Source organism: Canis lupus, chromosome 3, assembly GCF_003254725.2.
Source record: "Canis lupus dingo isolate Sandy chromosome 3, ASM325472v2, whole genome shotgun sequence".
Classification (NCBI taxonomy): Eukaryota; Metazoa; Chordata; class Mammalia; order Carnivora; family Canidae; genus Canis; species Canis lupus.
This window is the reverse complement of record NC_064245.1, coordinates 39798564-39816498: the sequence shown is the minus strand read 5'-3', so window position 1 is coordinate 39816498 and position 17935 is coordinate 39798564. Positions and strand designations below refer to the sequence as shown.

The window sequence follows — 17935 nt, the reverse complement described above, 5'->3', positions numbered from 1 at the left end:
CAACAAAAAAGTGTTGTTTAATGCAAACAATAAAACCACCCTGAGCCTATGCTGGCCGACCCCTTTTGCAAAGTCAGTCTTCCTGTGTCAAGGTACTTCCTGGTACAGACCCGCTTAGCAGCTCTCCACAGCCACCCTTCAATAAAGCAGTTACCCGGTATGGAGTACTAGGCTGAGGGCATTAGAAACTCAGCCTGTGACAGTCCTATGCAGTGCGTGAAGTATAGTTACCCACATTATAGTTACCCACATTTTACAGATGAGGAGACTGAGGCACGGGCCAGATAAATAATTTCCCAAGGTCATAAAGCTAATAAACATAGAAGTCAGAATGCAAACGAGGTCTGACTTCTAAAGCTTCTGCTGGCCAGCTAACTGGCTTCTCCATCCCGCACACTTATTTCTAGGTTATCACCCACATTTCCTTTGCAGTCCTTCCTCCACTAAAAAAGCTGAGAAAATAGATCCCAGAAAAGGAGAGTAGCCTTACACCCAACCCACTTCAGCCACTTCCACTGTCTCGCCTGGCAGAAACCTGCCTGTTGAGGACACCTCTTTAGAGTCAAAGCCGGATTTAATTGAAGGTCAGAAGACTATTTAAAAGGTAGCTTCTGAAACGCTCATTCCCTTTGGGTCCTTTGGTTTCTATAAATCCTGCCTGATTATTTTCCAGCAATAGGCTAGGAAATACACAGAAGAAAATCCCAACAAAAAAGCAGCCTTCACACCTGGGCTCAACTTACAAAGCAATTGTTTTAATGGCACTAATTAACTATATTTTCAATAATCCTCAGGTTTTGCAAGCCCAGGGTGGCTATCAAATCAGAGCAGAATACACCTTTTGTTTCAAGATTTTATTTACCTGAGAGAGAGAGAGAGAGAGAGAAAGGAGAGAGAGAGAGAGAAAGAGAGAGAGATCATGAGCAGGGGAAAGGGCAAAGAGAGAAAGAGAAGCAGGCTTCACAGGGAGGTGGAGGGGTAGGTCTCAGGAGCTGGGATCAATGACTTGAGCCGAAGGCAGATGCTTAACTGACTGAGCCACCCAGGCACCCGAACACTTTCTTCTTTGTAATCATCCACAAACCAAGGTCATCAGTTATAGAGCCAAAACCATAGCTATACATGTTTCAGAAAGGACACTGAAGTAAGGTGAGCAGATGAACAGCTTTGCAACTTTTTTTTTTTTTTTAAGATTTTATTTATTTATTCATAGAGACAGAGAGAGGCAGAGACACAGGCCGAGGGAGAAGCAGGCATCATACAGAGAGCCTGACGTGGTACTCGATCCAGGGTCTCCAGGATCACGCCCTGGGCTGCAGGCGGCGCTAAACCGCTGCGCCACCGGCGCTAAACCGCTGCCCCTTTGCTACTTTTAGGGGCTGCCCCTTTGCTACTTTTAAATCGTAACCAAGTTTCTTGTTCCCCTAATTCCATCCACAGGCGCAACAGATGGAGACACTGAATATTTACATTAGCATGTGGAAGCTAGGGCCTTCACATTAAAAATGCTGTCACCTAATTCTCCCAAGTACTACCTGGAATTGTGAAGTTAAGGTAACTAAGGAAAATACATTTACAGTAACCAAATACTTTATCAGGACAGGATTAACTGTTACTTACTGAAACAAGAATGACCTGGGACCCAAGCCCCAGGGTGCCATCCGTGCCCAGCAGTGTTGCAAGACCCTAAGTGCTCAAAACTGCACTCCCATTTCCTTCCAAGCGCTGTCCTCTCCTCCTTTTTTTTTAAACTGTAGCTCTGTAGCTTTATTACAAAACAATTGTTCGCTACAAAATAATTCAAAAGTATAGAAAAGGGCCAAGAATATGAAAAATCATTCAGCATCGTGTGTATATTCTTTCACACTTTCTTTTCTCTGCTACACAAACACATGAGATTATTTTGTTCACTTTAAACAAAAGTGACCTCATACCGGGCATACAATTTTACTTAATTTAAATATATTGTGAATCTCTCTTCATTTCAGTAAACATATTTCAGTTGCATCATTTTTTCGTGTCTAGAGAAGCAGACTGCAGTATGGACGAATCAGTGAAATCAATTATGGTCCACAGTTCCTAAAGCAGGACATGAAAGATAACCTACTTGGAATTTCCACTTTGTACCTACATCTTTGAGCACATCTTTAAATCCCTTTGAAAAATTCCAGAGGAAATGCTAGATTTCAGATCTCAGACTCAAAATGCACAATCCCATTGTTCCTTCACTACTTCCCATGTTTCTACGAATGTGTTGTCTCTGCCTCAAAATTCCTATTCATTCTTTGAGACTAAGTGAGGGAAAGGGGGCAGGGGTGTGGGTGAGGCCTTTCCCGATCCTCTTCATAAATGAGTACAGGCCTCCTTTTCCTGTGTCCCAGAGCAGTTAGTCTAGGCACCCTGTGAGCCCTCATCACCAGTATTACCATTTCTTTTCCTCCCTAGATGACAAATCCTGCAAGGATAGATTAATCCGTTTTCAATAGAGAGCAGCCTAATGAATAGACCAGGGAAGTGAAACTAGCCATGTGATGAAAAACAAAACTGTGTATAAACTTCTGCTGACAACCACAGCTATCCTTGGAATATTCTAACTATTTGAGGGCATCAATATCCGGAACCATGACACAGAAAACTAAACTCATATTGAGGACTGCATACTCCACCAGTCATCTTATACAGGGAATTCAGAACATGAAACGGGTTGTGCTCCAAAAAGTTAATTTACAGGTCAATTATCCAGATTATAGAAGGCAGTCAGTAAGTTTTTGCCAAACTGAATTCTATTGAGAAAGAAAGTACTGCTCTAAACAGTTTCAAGATAAGTATGGTTTACTGAGTTCAAGAATAAGGAAAGGAACCCTGAGATTTGCTCATTAAGGCTGGTAAAAGAGCAGTGTGCCTTCACTGAAAGCTTTCGGAAGAGGCCATTAGCTGCTACAACAACATCTTGCAACAAGATTCCTCTATCTACAGCTAGTGTTTCTGAAACTTTCTTCCCACAGTTCCCTACAGACTGATGCTAATCTTTAATGGTGCCCTTTATCACTCCTGGGGCAAAGAAGGGAAACCATCCAGCTCTTTCTTCTGAGAAAGTAAAGAAAGAACAAAAACGGTTCCCCATCTTCAACCCAGGGGAGGTAAGAAACAAGACAAAAAGAAAGTGTTGGATTAGCTGAGCATCCTGGGCATAAGAAAGGATTAAAAAGCCAAGTATGTATGGTTTTTTGTTTTGTTTTGTTTTTTGTTTTTGTCAAACTATTTATTAAAAAGAAAATCCAAACGGTATCAAAATGCTCCCAGCATGAACAGGTAAGTGTAGCCAAGAAATGTTTGAAACAGAAGAGGAACACAGAGGAATTTGTCTACCGGATATTAAAAAATTATTCAACTTCCAATAATTTCAATGGGTGGTACTGGCACAAGAACAGAGAAAAAGATCAGTGGAACAGAATAAGAAGTCCAAAAACATACCCAGGAATTTTGAGTATAATGAAGATGGCATTTCACATTGGTAGGGAAATGGGAGCTTATTCAACAGATGGTGCTAAGACAATATACTATTTGGGGGCGGGGGGGGATGAGATTGAGATGATTTCTACCCCTTCTAGAATTAGATTAAAAATTTTTTAAAAGTTGCTTTTCAAAATCTCTCCAGGGCAGTAACTTTCTGAGCTTGGGATAAGGAGGCAGGGGCAACCCTAAAATCAGAAAAGCCTGAACTACAGGAACTTCTATATATCAAACTAAAAACAAAGAAAAAAAATAAGGAAATAATACAAATTGTAGCTAGTAACAAAAGACACAAGGAACACAGGGGTTCTGATGACCTGTTACTAACTGGCATAATAAATCCCTTTGGAGGAATCAAGGGACCATTTTGAAGTGAAATTACCAAGAGTACAAATACTCTAGAGGAGTCAAAACAAATTTCTTTATATATTTGTAGAACCCCAGGTACCCAGAACCCTCAGGCAATTTAGTTTAAGACAGCATCAGAGCTCCAGCACTGTAACCACCTCAGATGTAAATCTTTTCTCAATTTCTTTGTATGTTCATTACATTTATGAAGCTAAATGATACAGCCACCTGTGTGTCTAAACACCACCTTCAAACTTTCCCTGTACAAAACCAGACCTGTTGACTCACATCCTTCCCCATATCTCAATAAAGAATACAACCACTCACACTTGTCTTTCCAGGCAAGATCCTAGAAGGCACTATTGACTTTCCTTTGCCTTACCACTCACCTGCATACCTCAGCTGCAGCACCTACCCCAGAACTCTCCACTTCTCTCCATGACCACTGCTACCGCACCAGTCCCCGCTGCCCAGACCACCTCCTAAAATCTTGCTTCCCTACCATCCATTCTCCACACGATGGGCAGAATCAACTTTTAGGACATAATGCCATCACCTCCCTTTCCTGTCTAAACCCTCCAAAGGCTTTCTAATTCACCTAGAATAAAATTCCACAAGACCAGACGTTATCGGGCCTCGTCCAGTTTCTTTTACTGGCCTTCTTTTATTCCCTTCCAAGTTGGTTTCTGCTTGTAACTTACCAGCTCTTCCCTCTGCTCCCTTGCTCATCAATGATATTCACCCAACCAATTCCTCACCAACCCATTGCAGCCTAAATACCAAGTTCTCTAGAATACCACCCCACCCTTTCCTCACCCTATTTTCTCCATAGTACCCATCATTAACTCTTTTCAGTGCCTTGCCTCTCACTAGAAGAGAAGAGCCATGAGAACAAGCATCTTCACTCTGAGTCCTCCACACTCAGAGTCTGGACCCACAGGAGCCATGTATGTACTGGCTGAAAAAAGGGATGAATCTTAACTGAGTATTTTTATGAACCAAGATCACTCCTATGAACCTAACAGCTATGGTGTCGCTTGGGGCCCATGGAAGAAGTTAGCCCTGGTCGGTCTCTTATCAGCTACACTTGGAGATTTATTTTGCCTGCTTCTTAAAATCTGTTTCCTGCATGCTATTAGCTGTTGCTGCACTGCTAACATTCCTTGGTGGCCCCTCTCCCCCCCACTTCATGCATTTGGCAGGCTGGAAAGTAAAAATCTGTAATGGGGCTGTTCCATCATTAAAGTGCACTAACTTTAGTGCAGACAGGCATATCTCACTGCATTTCCCAAAGGCTTAGCTCCTTTCTAGACCTCAGACAATTCCTGGTCCCCAGACCTAAATTCTGACATTTCAGTATCTTAGCATAAAAGTACACCGTATTAAGAAAAAAAAAAAAAAAAAAAAAAGTACACCGTACTGCCATCTTATTAAAAATGCTGGCATCTCCAAACTGTGGAAGGAGCCTCGGTGTCCATTGACAGATGAATGGATAAAGAAGATGTGGTATTTGTATACAATGGAATATTACTCAGCCATTAGACACAACGAATACCCACCATTTGCTTCGACGTGGATGGAACTGGAGGATATTATGCCGAGTAAAGTAGTCAGTCAGAGGACAATCATCATACAGTTTCACTCATACGAGGAATTTAAGTAGTAGTGAAAGTGATTATAAGGGAAAGGAGAGAAAATGAGTAGGAAATATCAGTGAGGGTGACAGAACATGAGAGACACTTAACTCTGGGAAATGAACAAGGCGTAGTGGAAGGGAAGGTGGGTGGGGAGTGGGGGTGACTGGGTGACAGGCACTGAGGGGGGGCAACTGACGGGATGAGCACTGGGTGTAATGCTATATGTTGGCAAATTGAACTCCAATTTAAAAAAAAAGGGGGGGGGGAATGCTAGCATCTCCTTAAGCCCATAAGCCAAATAGTAATTTCATTTAAACAACAACTAAAAAAAAAAACAAAAAACAAAAAAGTTTTTCTTAAGGTAAAGAATTATTTGTCTTTTAGAGGAGAAGTAAAACTGAGCACACCCAGTGCCCAACTAGATAGAGTTCTACCTAGCACTGTAAGATTCAAGTCGACTCGTAGGCCAAACGGCATGCAATTTCCATTTTAAGAGCTGAGTGTGGAGTTTCAGCTGGGACTGCAAAGCACAGCAGGGCCATAATCATAAGTTACACACTGTAACCTCCATCCCAGTTCAGGCCTTCCCCTAAAGTTCCTCAAGACTAAAACCGTCCTGTATCATCTCCTGCAACTGGTCTAAACAGAGGCTCATGGAACAAGCTAAGTCCACTTAATGGAAAACGGAAGTTCATCCCCAACTTCAAGCAATGGGACTTCTTAAGATCAAGGAGATAAAAGGCTCAGTCGGTTAGGCATCTACCTTCTGCTCGGACCATGATCCCAGGGTCCTGGGATCAAGTCCATATCGGGCTGCCTGCTCAGCGGGGAGTCTGCTTCTTCCTCTGCCCTACCACCCCCCCACCCGCCATGCTCGCTGATGTGTGTTCTCTCTCTCTCTAGCACAAAATAAGTATTTTTTTTTAAAGGTCAAAGAAATAAAAGGAAAAGAGCTCCAGGAAAGCTGACAGAATCCCTGAATGGAATACACAGTTTCCACGTAAGGGTTTTCCCTTTATCAGAAAGGCAGAGTTGTCACAGAGAAGAACTGAGGCCAGAGGGCAAACTGCGTTTCTACCTTCCATGAAGTGTCTAAAAGAAAATAAACAATGAGATAAAAACCCTACATCCAAGACAGATGAGGCAGGAGATTTGGAAAAAGAGACCAAAAGTAAGAGTGTCAAGGATGGGCTTAGGAAAAAGATCATCTCCAAGCGTAAAAGAGTAGGTCCAGTTTGCATTACATTTTCTGATTGCAGCTGGTGTCCCAGGACCCCTACTGGTTAGCATAGACTGATACTGAATCCACGAAAATACATCTGTTTGGTGGGCAATCTAGTATTTGAACAAAATACTTTGGTAATTGTCTCCAAAGTTGTGATTTCACGGGTCTTGTCACCCAGTGGCAGTCATGTGGACTTAGTTTCAAAACCATTCTGAAAACAATTTACACAGCTCATCCTCAATTTCATATGTGGCCATTTCTCTTGGAAAAAGCACAATCTGCATAAAATTCCAGGTAATTCATGAGAGATCTGGGAGAAAATCTTCAGCTGGGGATTCCTGAATCACTACTACAGCCTAAAAGTATACTAAGTGGCTACATTCTAAGCTTTTCAGGCACTCAGGATCCTTCCTGGCAGAACCTGGGCTGTGGACTTAATAAAAAAGATCCTCATGGGGATCCCTGGGTGGCGCAGCGGTTTGGTGCCTGCCTTTGGCCCAGGGCATGATCCTGGAGACCCGGGATCGAATCCCACGTCGGGCTCCCAGTGCATGGAGCCTGCTTCTCCCTCAGCCTCTCTCTCTCTCTCTCTCTGTGACTATCATAAATAAAAATTAAAAAAAAAAAAAAAGATCCTCATGGAAACGTGTGAATGCAGGATCAATGAACTGAAAGCGCTCACATTCTCTGTGGCTCTTTCATCTTGTTTCTCAATCCTGTACTTCTTCCCTTAGAGGAACAAGGATTCATACGTGTTTTTCCCTCCTATCTAATGCCTGAACATTCAGACCAAGACTAAACATAAAAGCCGAAGTTTCAAAGGTATTGGTTATAAATTAAGAATCAACAGCAACCAGCTTGGCCTTGCTCATCACGGACTGCTCTTAAAAGTTCCTTATCGGAGGACCTCCCTGCATTGGTTTGCTCTGTTGCTGGATGAATCTCAAATCTTATCCACACGGTAGGCGTTTCTGGACTCCATGTGTATATGGCTCCATTAAATCCCTTTATCGAATCCACACTTCTACCTCAAATTCACTCCAATACAAATCTGCCATTCCAAAATCATCGCCCTTCTAAAGATTACTTTAATCCCTTAGTTAATCCTGAACATGATTCAAACCACTTTTATGACTCATATGGCCAACTAGGACCCAGATACTGGATAACACACTCACATCCCTAAACTGCTGAGCTGGTTAACCCTGAATGTACCATGGGCTGCACTGGAAATACTTGCCCCGAGGTTCTCTTTCCATGAACTCCCCAGACCGGTGGGGTCGAGTGAACAGCGGGCAGCCTCTTTCATGCACAAGAGGGCTTCTTCCACCAGTGAACTCTACAAGTACGCTACGGAAGGGCTCTGACCAGATCAACTAAACTCGGCTCTGCAACAGCAAAGGGGCGTATTTCAGAGGATCAAACGATAACCATCACTGCCACTACTGTCACAGGTATCTTAGCTAAGAATTTCCCCCATCCACCTTACGAGGGACATAGATGTTCGGTCAGACCCATTTAACAAAGAAGAGGGCTTGGACGTGGAAAGCTCAAGTGCCCTACGCAAAGTCAGGCTGAGGACCACACCCACGGAGGCCAAGCTGATCCACCTGACCCCAAAGCCCACGGTCTTGGGCACTGCATTCACCATCTGTCTCTGACCTTTGCTTCCAGGGTCCGACATCCGTAGCCCAAGGGCACCCCGATCCCCCAGGAGCCCCGGGAGCTTCAGGTCTGGAAAACGGGCAACGGCTCAAGCCACGGGAGTCCCGGTAGGGCCGCCCGCTGGGATGCCGGACACGGGAGTCGGCGCCCCAGCAGCAGGGGCTCACCTGTAGGCGGCCACGGCGCGGGTCTGCAGGTATTTCTGGGCGGTCATGACTCCCACGAAGAGAAAGTTCTTGTCGCGCGGGCCCCCATCCGAGGCCGGGCCGTGCGGCCAGAGCTGCGCCCCGCGCGCATCGCCGCGCGCCCCGCCGGCCTGCGAAGCCGCCGCAGCCTGCCCCGGCCGGCAGCCCTCGGGGCTGGCGCGGCGCCGCGGGCCCGCTCGCTTCAGCTCGGAGGCGCGGGGCAGGACGAGCCGCGAGGCCAGCACGAAGCCCAGCACGAGCCCGAGCAGCACGCTGAGCCAGGCGCGCCGGCCGCGCGCGGCCATGCCCGTGCCGCTCCGCCCGCCGGGCCGCCGCCGCCGCCGCCGCCGCCGCCGCCGCCGCCGCCGCCGCAGGCTCCGCGCGCCCTCAGCCAGCCGCCCCCGCCCGCGGAGGCCAGCCCGCCCTAGCGCCGCGAGGCTCGGCCCGGGCAGCGCCGCGGCCGCCGCGGGCCCGCCGCGCCCATCGCGGCCCCCGAGCCGCCCGTAGGCCCCGCGCCGCCGCTTTGTTCCGCACGCCCGCCCCCACCGCCGCGGCCTGCGCCTTTAAGACGGGACCATGCCCGGCGCGCGCCGGCAGCGGCTCGAGCGCGACGCGGCGGCGGCGGCGGCGGCAGCGGCGGCGGCGGCTCTTCCCGCTCGCGCGCGGGGGCGCGGGGCCAGCGCGACGGCGACAGCGACGGCTGAGGCCACGGAGCCCGCACCCGCGTCCCGCCCCGCCCGCGGCTCTCGGCTGGCTCGGCTCGGCTCGCGCTGCGCCCGCCCCCGTCCTCTTCGTGGCCGGCGCCGCAGCCGCAGCAGCTGCACATCCTCCGGCTCAGCTCGCCATTGCAACAGGAGCCCCTCACGTCACGCACGGCGCGTTATGAAGGGGCCCGGCGGCAGCGGAGCCTGGCCCCTCTCGGGATCCGTCCGCGCCGCCCGATTGGCGCAAAAGTGAATGGGGGGCGGTTCACGTGGCCAAAGTTTGGCAGAAAAAAAAAAAAAAAAAAAAAAGCCCTCCCGGCGCTCGCGGCGCCCGCCCCGCCCCGCCCCGCCCCGCCCCGCCCCGCCCGCGCGGTCTGCGGCTGGGCCGCCGGGGCGGAGGGGGCGTGGGCCCGGGCTCGGCGCCGGCGGGGGCCCGGACCGCGGCGCCCCGCCGCCCGTTATCCGCCCGGCGGCCACGCCCCTGGCCGGCCGCGCCCCGACGGCGTCCCCTCCCGGACCGTGCGCGCCGGCGGCCGCGTCCTGCACGGCGCACCGCGGGCCTGCGTCGGAAGAGGGGGCTTCGGGGTCCCCGAGCCGTGCGCGAAGCGCTCGTTGCCTCCGCGGAGTCTGTCCTGGGATAACCCGGAGCGCACGCCCTGCCTCCAGCCGGCCGCCCGCAGCGGCCTCCCCGCGCCCCGCGCCGCACACTGTACCTTTGTTCCCGCCGCTCTGCGGGCAGGAGCGGGCGCGTGGGGAGCCGACGGCTCGGGAGCCGTTTGAGACGTGCCTGCGGGCAGGGTGAGCCGTGAATTCGCGGACCTGGTTCCCAGTCCCTGGTCTCTGCGCTAAAAAAAAAAAAAAAAAAAAAAAAAATCCATATTTAACGTCCACGCTCCTAACAGCGCTAGCATTTCATGGATGTTGGAGAAATGGTACGTGATGTTAATACTCTGCATGGTAAACACTACTTTTATTTACATTTTTTTGTGGGCAGATAGTCGGCTGGGAGCCCAGCCTACCTGAATCCTTGTCGATATTTCCACATAGCTCATCCATAAAAGTGCCGTGGAGTTCTAAAGACAGGTTTTGAATAACGGATTCTCCGGGATGGATTTTAAATGCTATACATTTCCTCTTCAAAAAAAGAAGGAGACTTCAAAAAAGAAAAAAAAAAAAAAAAGGAAAGGAAGAAAGGGAGAAAAAACAGAAGGAAAGAAAAAAAGAAGAAACAAAGGAAAGAAAGGAACGGGGGAAAAAAACGAAAGAAAGACTCAGCTAAGGTGACAAAAGCCAACAAAAAGTGTCCATACAACAAATGTTTGTATAGAGTGAATATTAGTCTTGTTACTTAGTCGCCAATATGTTGGGATTTTTCTAATGAAACTCCTGGAGGGCAAAGTGTTTTCCTGGGCCTAACAGGTTTGCTTCATTTCATCAAATGAACCTAAGAATTAGAGAGTAAGCATGTTTGAGATAATCCTTTGGATCTTTCTTCGTTGTTCACACCAAATGTTTGAAATATTACACGATGGAAAGCGACAAGTTGTGGGAGATACAGACACATTCTCTGCAATTGAGTGGCGGTCACTGTTGTTTTATTCTTTGGGTATTAACCACTTTCTTTGGCACTTATTATTTATGTCGAAAATAGTCCATTACCCGCCTTCCCCACAGACTCCCTCCCTAAGAGGTGATCCACATCTAAAAATAAAATACTCATTATACAGTGAACACAGGACTCCAGCAGTAGTCTTGGGAAAAATACAGAACATATAACCATGAATTACAGGCTCGAAAACCATCCAAAGGGGTTTCCAGTAAGACCATAAGCCACAAATGCCAAGTAGTCACCAGATGCCCCAAATTCAGCAACAGTCCCATAATTCACAATGAGTTCCATAAAGCATGAATCTGGCAAGACACAGATGTTCAATTTGGTGACATACTTAATGAGTTCAGTATTTTCTAACCTTTAAACGTCTCTATATTTCCTCTACTAGACTGAAATCCGATGAAAAGTAGACAGACGTGATGGGACTTAATGTCATGAGGATATTAAATGTTTTGTCCTTAATTGCTTGGTTCCTGATGTCCCTAGACTGATATCCTCACCTACCTCATCTGGAGACTCAGTGGAACGGTCTCCTTCATGATGCAGAGGATTCCCTATTGTCCATAAAACCTGAACCTGAAGGTTTAGAGTGGCAGGACCAGGAGAATATGACATAGGTGAAGTCCTCACAGGAAACACAGGAGAATGCCTGTCCAGGGGCTGGTGAAACAGGAGGGGAGCCAAGGTCCTGTAGAAGTCAGCCAGGGGATCCAGGACCCTCCATACTGGGGAAGGGGCCACTTCCCAAGTGCAGCCTGGAGATAGGGAGGGGACACTCCAGCACAGCTGCAAGCAGCAGCTGGATGGTCAAGCTGAGACCATTCTCCTGGGGAGGGATCCAAAGGTGTCCGACCCACCGACGGTCCCTGCAGAGGCCTCAATCAGGAGGCAGAGCTGTCCCGGTTGGGGATTTCATAGCTGGAGGGTAAGGCCTACAACCAAGGACCTCAGTGACAGCCCAAGGCCCAAAGGGCCAAATAGAGTTGGTAAGCCCAGAATGGAGGCCTGCCTGTCTATAGACACTAGCCCCATCGGCCCCTGAACAGCCATTACCAGCAAAGATCTAGGGAGGATGGCATGTATCTGAGACGCCTGCCTCCCCATGCACACATATGCACCCTTCTCAAAACAACCTCTGGGCCAGGCAGCAACTCGAGCCCTATGTCTCCCTCTCCTAATTTTGTCTTTAAAGGTGAGAAGTCAGATTCATCAGATTTAAAAGGCATTTCACCTTAGTACACTGAGGAAAGAACTATTTCTCAAGTTTGTGGCACTAGGAACCCTCTCAAGTTGAGAGACCACTCATTGACCATTTTTTCTTAAATAACTTTTTAAAAGACATGTTGGGGCACCTGGGGGCTCAGTTGGTTAAGTGTCTGCCTTGGACTCAGGTCATGATCCCAGGGTTCTGGGATCAAGTCCCAAGTCATCAGGCTCCCTTACACAACGAGGAGTCTGCTTCTCCCTCTGCCCCTCCCCTCACTGGTGCTCTCTCAAATAATTTTTTAAAAGTGTGCTGTTAACCACAATCAGAAAAACTTGTAAGGGAAACCCTAAACTAGAGAGTTATCCAAGGATGAAGGCTCCTGGGGCACCTGAGTGGCTCAATGGTTGAGCATCTGTGTTTGGCTCAGGTTGTGATCCTGGGGTCCTCAGATCAAGTCCCACATCAGGCTCCCTGCTCTGTGAGGAGCCTGCTTCTCCCTCTACCTGTGTCCCTGCCTCTCTGTCTCTCATGAATAAATAAAATCTTTAAAGGAAAAAAAAAAAAAAAAGGATAAAGGCACCTAAGGGCACACGCCCCACGTGAGTGGGGGTCCAGGCTGGATCAGGTACCAAATACAGAGTGGGGGTTCAGGTCTTCCTTCTACATGATGAAATCCCACCACGACAAGCTGTGTCCCTCTCCACAAGGTTTCAGTTTTCTGGGGTTCAAACGGGTCTTTTCACAGATCGTGTTAAAAGTTCCTTCTCAGTGAGTCTAGACTGGCATTTAGAAATGTGTTCAAAAAATACCACATTATCTAACTTTCTGTTTTATGCAGTGTGATTCTCTATGACATGTAATTAAAATTCATCTCCACCAACGTTACTGAACACCTTCTCACAAATTCCAACACTGTTCCCACATGCATTACATTTTTTTCTCTTGCTAATACATTGAATGCCTGTAACAGGTATAACATTTCATATAATTTGCAGCAATTTCTTGGAAACCTTTGGTAAATACCTCAATTGTTGGTTGGCAGCAAGCCTTGAGCAACTGACAGAGTTCCCTGTAAGGGCTTCTTTAAAGAGGCAGCTCCTGGACTCCTGCCGCAGACAAGGAGCACTGCAAAAAAGTGGTAATCATTTAAGACCTTTAGAAATACCTCTTTTGAGAAACAGCAAATGCAGAGGAGAGAGTTGTAATAATCCGTCTTTTCAGAAGGTTCTGTTCATTGCCTGCAAAGAAGAAAATCTATAATGACCATTTTGCTAAGATTGCCACTTAACCTCTATTAACCCAATAAAACTTTGCTTTATTATTAATGCTGCCATTAAACTGGCCTTTAAGGTCCTCATTAGCTAATTACTTTTGCTCTATATTTCCTTCTGTTTGCAGCATTTCCAGGCAGATGCAGGAAAGGACAAGCCACTAGAGCTTATGTTCTGGCTTCCAGACATGAGTGGATCTGACACTGGTTGTGCTAGAATGTTCTTCATACTTCCTTGGTCTGCTTATCAGCTTTGTCCATTCTTTCCGTCAGATACTGAGTCATTATGCATGTGTTTGAGAGACAGAAGAAATTCAGCACTGCTCTGGGTGCTGGCAGGATGGGACGTAATCTTACTAACTAGAAAACATTGGCTGACGCCGGCATAGGCGGTATTGAGAAAGAGCCTGAATGTTCTCTGGGAGATAACCTCACTGCAGAGGCTGGGGACAGTTTGCTTGTAGGCTAAGACTTAATCCTTGAATAGCAGAGAAGTTTGCCTTTCCCATCCATTGCCAAGAAATGCCATTAATCTTTAGAGCAGTGCCAGAGTTTCCCCCAGCTGAAAAGTTTGCACAAAGACAAAGCTTCCATTCCACAGGAGGGAGAGAGTGCCCCTTCCCACCACCACCACCATCAGAACCCAAGCACTGATTAGCTGGTCAGCAGCATTGCCACCTGAGCTACATCCCGTGGGCAGACCTGGGTACCTTGTGGAAATCTCCAGATCAATGTGCAACTAAGACTGTTTTACTCATGGCCTAATGAAGCATGAAATTGCTTGGGGAAATTCAAGTTGTAGGGGAAGGTTTGAGCTATGAATTGAGGCAGCAGAAATTCAGATGCATGAACAGAAATCGTAAAGCCAGAATAGGGAACATCCATGACATAAAACCTGCTCAAATGACCCCATGTTATTGATATTTCACATGCCCTGTTGTGCTGGGATGCCCATGCCATGGTCATAAACACTCATGTCACCCATCTGGTGAGTTACAAGGATATTTATCCAGACCTGGTATTAAAGCCTCCAAGAGAGTTCAAAATGAAAAATGGCACAATGATGCACTCTGTTGGCAAGTCTGGAGAAAGAGGCTTTCCAGCAGTCTGGGGGCAGTCATACAACCCACTTAGAGGGCGATATGGTCAAAATTGCAAGTGATGAGTGCATTGACTTTTGACCCAACAAAGCCACTTTGAAGACTTTGTCTTCCAGCTACACCCCTTGTACCTGGTTATTCTCTGCCGCATTGTCACCTGAGATTATACCCAAGTGCCCACTTCATTTCGTGCCCACTTTATTTCAATGGAGAAATAAAGAACAGTGCATCCATCAGAGAATGAACTAGCAAGGCAGGGCTCCCTCGCCACTGAGATGGAAAGGGGACAACATGGTACAGAACAAAGAGCAGACAATAAGGATTTTGGTAGTGTTTTTTTTTTTTTTTTTTTTTTGGTAGTGTTTTTATAACAAGACACCAGAAGGATGCACAAGGAATAAGACAATAAAACCTCCAGGTTTGGGGGACACCTGGGTGACTCCGTTGTTTGAGAGTCCAACTCTTGGTTTCAGCTCAAGTCATCATCTCTGGGTTGTGAGATCCAGCCCCGCATGCTTGGCAGAGAGTCAGCTTTAGAATCTCTCCCATTCCCCACTCATGTGCTTACTGTCTTGCCCTCTAAAATAAATAAATCTTAAAAAAAAAAAAAATCAACCTCCGGGTGTGGGGCTTGGTAGTTGAAAGGAAAACTGTGAGTGAGATTTCCCAATGGAGGCTCCAGTCTTCAACTGATTTTTTTGTTACATGGTTGTATTAGCTACTGAACCCTCCCGCAAAAAAAGGGTACCAATTTCCCACAAGTTGAAGCCCTAGGATGGTATTAGCAGAGCATTGATCACTAAGACCATGGGTTCTCTCTGACACCTTATTTGGTGCAGCTGCTTTTGTTTAACAGAAGTGGCAATGGGGGCCCAGAGACATGAAACCAGTTAGCCAAGTGGGTGCTGCCACCAACCAATTATCCAATACCCCAAAGCCCAGGATGCCTCAGGTTCTAAGCAAGAATCCCCCAATTTTTGCCTCTCACACCTGAGTGACCAGTTAAAATGAAAGTTTTAGAGATCTTATCAAGCTTTTACTATCTACTTTCCCTAACACATCATTATAAGTGCTGTACCAGTATGGAAATGCCATTTAGAGCCTTCTCACACCATCAAACTGCCTATACTTTTTCCAGAATCTATTTCTCCACTTTTTTTCTTTATCCTGCTTCCTCCTTGTACTTTACTCCTGGTTCTTCCATAATCTTAGGGCCTCGTGCCATGTTTTTTTGTGTGTATGTACCTTTAAGCATACAAAAGAAAGAATCAATCTTTCAAATTGTTCTTAAACCAGCCAGCATAGTATTAAACCCCACATAGCGGGCTGGAGCTGGACCAGAACATCGTGACAAGACTGCCCTCTTGTGGTGTGTAGCTACTCCTGTTAAGTGCAGATCTATAATCTTGGACTCCAAGAGAATAAACGGTCAGATTTCTTTATTTTATGGTTAATAAACTGTTTCTTTTTAAAACTTTATTTATTTATGAGGGACACATGCAAAGGGAGAAGCAGGCTCCCCATGGGGAGCCCGATGTAGGACTCGATCCCAGGACCCCAGGATCACGTGGAAGGCAGGCGCTAAACCGCTGAGCCACCTAGGAGCCCCTAATAACGTGCTTCTAGTTACCATCTCTATCAGAATTTTCCAAGGTGATACTCTGGTCTTGGATTTGCGGCGAACTAGCGGATGAAACTGTAAAATGAGAGGAGTTGAGCTAAACAGCCAGTTAGGATCGACGCCTAGGTCTTGAAGCTGAATGAGAAACACGGTAAGTGTGACTCTTGTTTTAACAAGCGCCCTGCGAGATTCTGTTACTCAGTTTTGAGAGCCATGGATCTCTGCTTCTGTGTGGGAAGTGGGTCAATTTCCCCCACCAATGAAAACTACCAGCCAGTGTAAACTGATTGCATGTGGCAGTGATGCTAAGGGAGAATGTGTGTCCTGCATCTGCCTGGGATCACAGCTGTGAGTTCATGCTGGACGAGCTGTCTGACAGCCCTCGAAACAGATGTCTGAGGTCCAAAGGTTTTCTTTGCAATTCTCCTCAAAATGCCACCTTTAACACGCTTGCACTTGTATGAACTGTCGGGGACATGGTCATCAGCACCTACTGTTTGCCTTTGTTGTGCACCCCTAAGAAAGGCCCCAGTCCCCACCCACACCTGAACTCAGAGGGCACTCTGAAAATGTGCCCTCCAGACCAGCAAATAGAAGAGAAGACTCAAAAATGATGTGCTTTATTATCACAAACTGGAAGTGGTCTTTTAAAAAATCATTTTATTTGTATTCATTGTGACAGGTGTACTCTCAAATCCCCTATCCCCCATCCTGCCACCCACCTCCCCTCTGGTAACCATCAGTATGTTCTCTAGTTAAGAATCTGTTTCTTGATTTGTCTCTCTCTCTCTATTTTTCCATTGCTCATTTGTTTTGTTTCTCAAATTCCACATATAAGTGAGATCATATAGTATTTGTCTTTCTCCAACTGACTTATTTTACTTAGCATTATAATTTCTAGCTCCATCCACGTCTTTGCACATGGCAAGATTTCATTCTTTTTCATGGCCAAATAATATTCCATTATATATATAATATAGAGAGAGGCAGAGACACAGGCAGAGGGAGAAGCAGGGAGCCTGCTGTGGGACTCAATCCTGGGACCCCAGGATCACACCCTGAGCTGAAGGAAGATGCTCAACCACTGAGCCACCCAGGTGCCCCATATCATACTGTTTTAATTACTACTACTTTGTAATCTAACTTGAATCTGGAGCTGTGTTTTTCTCCAGCCTTGTTTTTCTTTTTCAAGATTGCTTTGGCTACTCGAGATCTTCTGTAGTTCCATACAAATTTTAGGATAGTTTGTTCTAGTTCTGTAAAAAATGCTGTTGGTATTTTGATAGAGATTGCATGAAATCTGTAGACTGCTTTGGGTAGTAGAGACATTTTAGCGATATTCCTTCTTCCAGTCCATGAGCTGGAATGTCTTTATATTTCTTTGTGTCATCTTCAATATATTTTATCCATGTTTTATAGTTTTCAGAGTACAGGTCTTTGACCTCTTTGGTTAAGTCTATTCCTCAATATTTTTTTGGTCTTGGTGCAATTGTAAATGGGATTGTTTTCTTAATTTCAGTTTACGCTACTTCATTATTAATGTATAAGAATGCAACAGATTTCTGCTCATTGATTTTGTATCCTGCGAACTTACTGAATCCATTTATCAGTTTTAGTAGTGTTTTGGTGGAGTCCTTAGGATTTTCTGCATATATCATTATGGCATCTGCAAATAGAGTTTTCCTTCTTCCAGTTTGGATGCTTTTCATTTCTTTATATTGTCTGATTGCTGTGGCTGGGACTTCTAACACTGGTGAATAAAAGTGGTGAGAGTGGACATCACTGTCTTGTTCCTGACCTTAGGGGAAAGGCTCTGTTTTTCACCATGGACTATGATGTTAGCTGTGG

At 46.4% G+C, this 17935-nt stretch overlaps 1 protein-coding gene and 1 long non-coding RNA gene across 2 annotated transcripts in view; one reads left to right on the top strand and one right to left on the bottom strand.

Moving 5' to 3' along the window:
* CHSY1 (chondroitin sulfate synthase 1) overlaps positions 1-8907 on the bottom strand; it is a 72237-nt gene extending 63330 nt beyond the window's left edge. The window contains exon 1 of the mRNA XM_025437938.3: positions 8556-8907. Within this exon, the coding sequence (XP_025293723.1) occupies positions 8556-8878 (323 nt within the window). The 5' untranslated portion in view covers positions 8879-8907. The remainder of the gene's footprint in view (positions 1-8555) is intronic.
* Positions 8908-9698: 791 nt separating this feature from the next.
* LOC112653671 (uncharacterized) lies at positions 9699-11319 on the top strand. The gene is made up of 2 exons (XR_003132357.3): positions 9699-10209; positions 10325-11319. It is a non-coding gene; the product is annotated as an uncharacterized LOC112653671 (long non-coding RNA).
* The last annotated feature ends 6616 nt before the right edge of the window (positions 11320-17935 follow it).